Source organism: Pempheris klunzingeri, chromosome 7 (genome assembly GCF_042242105.1).
Source record: "Pempheris klunzingeri isolate RE-2024b chromosome 7, fPemKlu1.hap1, whole genome shotgun sequence".
In the NCBI taxonomy this organism is placed as follows: Eukaryota; Metazoa; Chordata; class Actinopteri; order Acropomatiformes; family Pempheridae; genus Pempheris; species Pempheris klunzingeri.
Window position 1 is genome coordinate 1,255,296 of NC_092018.1, and position 2,916 is coordinate 1,258,211.

Genomic DNA, 2,916 nt, shown 5'->3' on the forward strand with positions numbered 1-2,916 from the left:
TTTGTTTATGTTTAAATGTTTAATATTCTTCAGCGTGTTTAATGTTTTATTTCGTCCCACACCAAAAGAAAAGAGGGGGGTTAAATGTTCCCATTTGAATTGTGTTGATGTATTTTATTTATTTGTAATGGACCATGTGTGTAATTTATTCATAACTAGGGAGCAGTTTGTGTCTTCATGTCCTCTGTGACTCAGAGCCGCTAACAGAAATCAGTTGTCAGCTCTTTCTTGTTCCTAACTAACGTCATTACATCGGCCGTGCTGTTAAAATGCTGACAGTGAACTGTATAAAAATAATTTAATTTCTTGACAATCTGAAGGACAATAATTGTTTTTTTTTAAAGATAAACAGGCTACAGTAATTACTCCTCATCTTCAGTATTTTACTTCGATTTAAAGGAATAAAATCGACTAATAAAAGTTTTTTTCTATAGATTTTCTTTTTAAAAAGTCCAGTATCGACTCTTATGTTTTATCTCCAACTATAGAATTAAAATACATCAAAACAGGGAGATTTAGCTTCTTTTTTTTGTGATTTATTGACCTTTTATAGATTTTAAATGTGAGAGGGTTAAACTTCGTCTCCTCCGTCCTCCTCCAGCGTGGCGTCTTTTCGGGGCTCAGTGTTTCTTCCTCTCCAGGCTCTCTTTGGTCTCCTGCACCAGCACAGCATTCGGCGAAACTTGGTGGGCGCCTCCGGCTCCTCGGCCAAGCTCGCGTCCTTCTCCTCCTCTTTGGGGTCGCCCTGGAGGCCCTGACCCTCCTCCTTCTCCTCCTCTTTGGGGTCGCCCTGGAGGCCCTGACCCTCCTCCTTCTCCTCCTCTTTGGGGTCGCCCTGGAGGCCCTGACCCTCCTCCTTCTCCTCCTCTTTGGGGTCGCCCTGGAGGCCCTGACCCTCCTCCTTCTCCTCCTCTTTGGGGTCGCCCTGGAGGCCCTGACCCTCCTCCTTCTCCTCCTCCTCAGCCTGGAGCTCCAGTGTGGCTGAGGTCTCGGGCCTCGGCTCCGACGCTCGCTCTACCTGAATCGTTTTTTCTTCAAGCTGTCCCAGAAGCTCGCTGATCTTTTCTCTCTCAGCCTTGAGCTCCGTTCGGTCGCGCTCGTTGATCTCACACAAGCGCTGAAGTTCTCGGTGAAGAGCTTCACTTCTCTCTCTCTCCAGCTGCAGCTCTGCCCAGAGCTTTTCTACCCCGATCTTCCTGCTGATGTCGTTTCTGGCCTCGATGGTGATCGTCGCGATGTTCGGGGCCTCTTCGTCGCTGAGGTCGCTCAGCCTCTCCAGCTCTCTGTACGATCCCTCCCCCTTGTTGAAGACCATTTCCATGAGGTTATTCTGACGAGCCGGCTCCTCCCCCGCCTCTTGCAGCTCCTTGACGGGCTGCGGCCTCATGCTCTGCTCCATGAGTCTGGCTGGATCCTGCAGCATCGCGTTGCTCAGCTCCCCCACTTTCTCCTGCAGGCTGCTGGGTTTCGCAGGAGGGAGCTTGTTCTTCAGGTTCAGCAGTTGCTCCTGGAGAGACTCTTTTTGGGTCTTCTGTTCCTCCAGTTGGGCGGTGAGCTGCCTCACCTTCTCCTCCTGATAGGCGTTGTGGTTTTCCGCACTTTCCAGCCGAACCTTCAGCTGCTCCACCTGCTTTCCCAGGACCTCCTTCTCCAGGTTGCACTCTCTCAAGCGTTTGGCTAACTTGTGGGCGCACGGGGTCTTGGCGACAACCTCCATCTGTAGCTGCCGGATCCTCGAATCTGACGTGAAGATGCCGTCTGTCGCTGAGGAACACCTCTGTCTCGTTTGTGGCTCGTTGAAACTCGTCTCCCTCTCTCCCACCGGAGCGTCTCTGTCCAGAAGTTGTTTGGTTTTGACTTCGGATGCAGAGTTTCAGTGTGTTCTGTCGTCATAGCGACCTCCGTCTCCAGCACAACCTGCTCCTGGGCCTTCTGACCTCCACCGTTTATCGTTTACATTCGTCTCATCTCAACCTTCTTCTTTCAGCACAGTTCGCTCTCTCTTTAAATGACACCTGTGCGTGTCATCATAGCTGTCCGGTCTCCGTAGCAACGCATTATTTCGAATTCTTGTCGTCATTTGAGGTTGCCAGGCAACCAGTAACCCAGTCTTCATGCTAAGCTAAGCTAATTGCAGAATGTTTTGGTTTTTTTTAAATTGATAATAGAGTTTAAGTAGATAAAGATTACAAGGGTGGAAACTGACACTGAGTTCATGATACAAACATAAAATCAGTCAAAAGTCTAAAGTGGACGTATTAAAGAGCTCACTAATCGCTCTCAGTAACAGTCTGCTGTATTATCGCGGCACAGCTGGTCTCCACTGTTTCGTGCTGCTGATTATCTTTAGCATCTTTCCCTCCAGTGGATCAAAGGCTCCATCACAAACTGTAAGATCCTCTTGGTTGAACCACAAACAGCCGTAATATCGCTATCGTCAAATCCACCAAACTCCATTGACAAAAACAGCGATTTAACCTCACAGAACACAGGAGCTGATGGGCTAGTCGCTGTGACTTTGGTGTTTTAACACCTTAGTTCAGGTCTGAACTTTATCTTTAAACCACCAAATTCACACAATAACACAAACACACTAACTGATGGAGGCAGCAGCAGAGCAGCAGCTCCTGTGTCCTGTTCTCTAAAATCCCTGTTTTAGTGAATGTAGTCTGGTGTGTGTGCAGAGAGCGATATAACAACTGTTTGTGGTTAAACCAAAAGGATCTTCCAGGTCTCTCTCTATAGGGATCCTTTCCATAATGCTGTCACACATTTAGGATTAGGATTATGTTAACTAAACCACACTAAAGCTAAACTTTGAGTAATTTGTGGGATATTTTGAAGTCACTGACTAACAGCTTTTTAATATTTAGTTGTTAAAACCTTGAGGAACTTGTTAGTTAATATTTTTTTTAC

The 2,916-nt window shown here is 47.1% G+C and overlaps 1 protein-coding gene across 1 annotated transcript; it reads right to left on the bottom strand.

Moving 5' to 3' along the window:
* Positions 1-571: 571 nt before the first annotated feature.
* LOC139203520 (neurofilament medium polypeptide-like) lies at positions 572-1,717 on the bottom strand. The gene has a single exon (XM_070833310.1). The coding sequence runs from the start codon at positions 1,715-1,717 to the stop codon at positions 572-574; it is 1,146 nt and encodes a 381-aa protein (XP_070689411.1).
* Between the last annotated feature and the right edge of the window lie 1,199 nt (positions 1,718-2,916).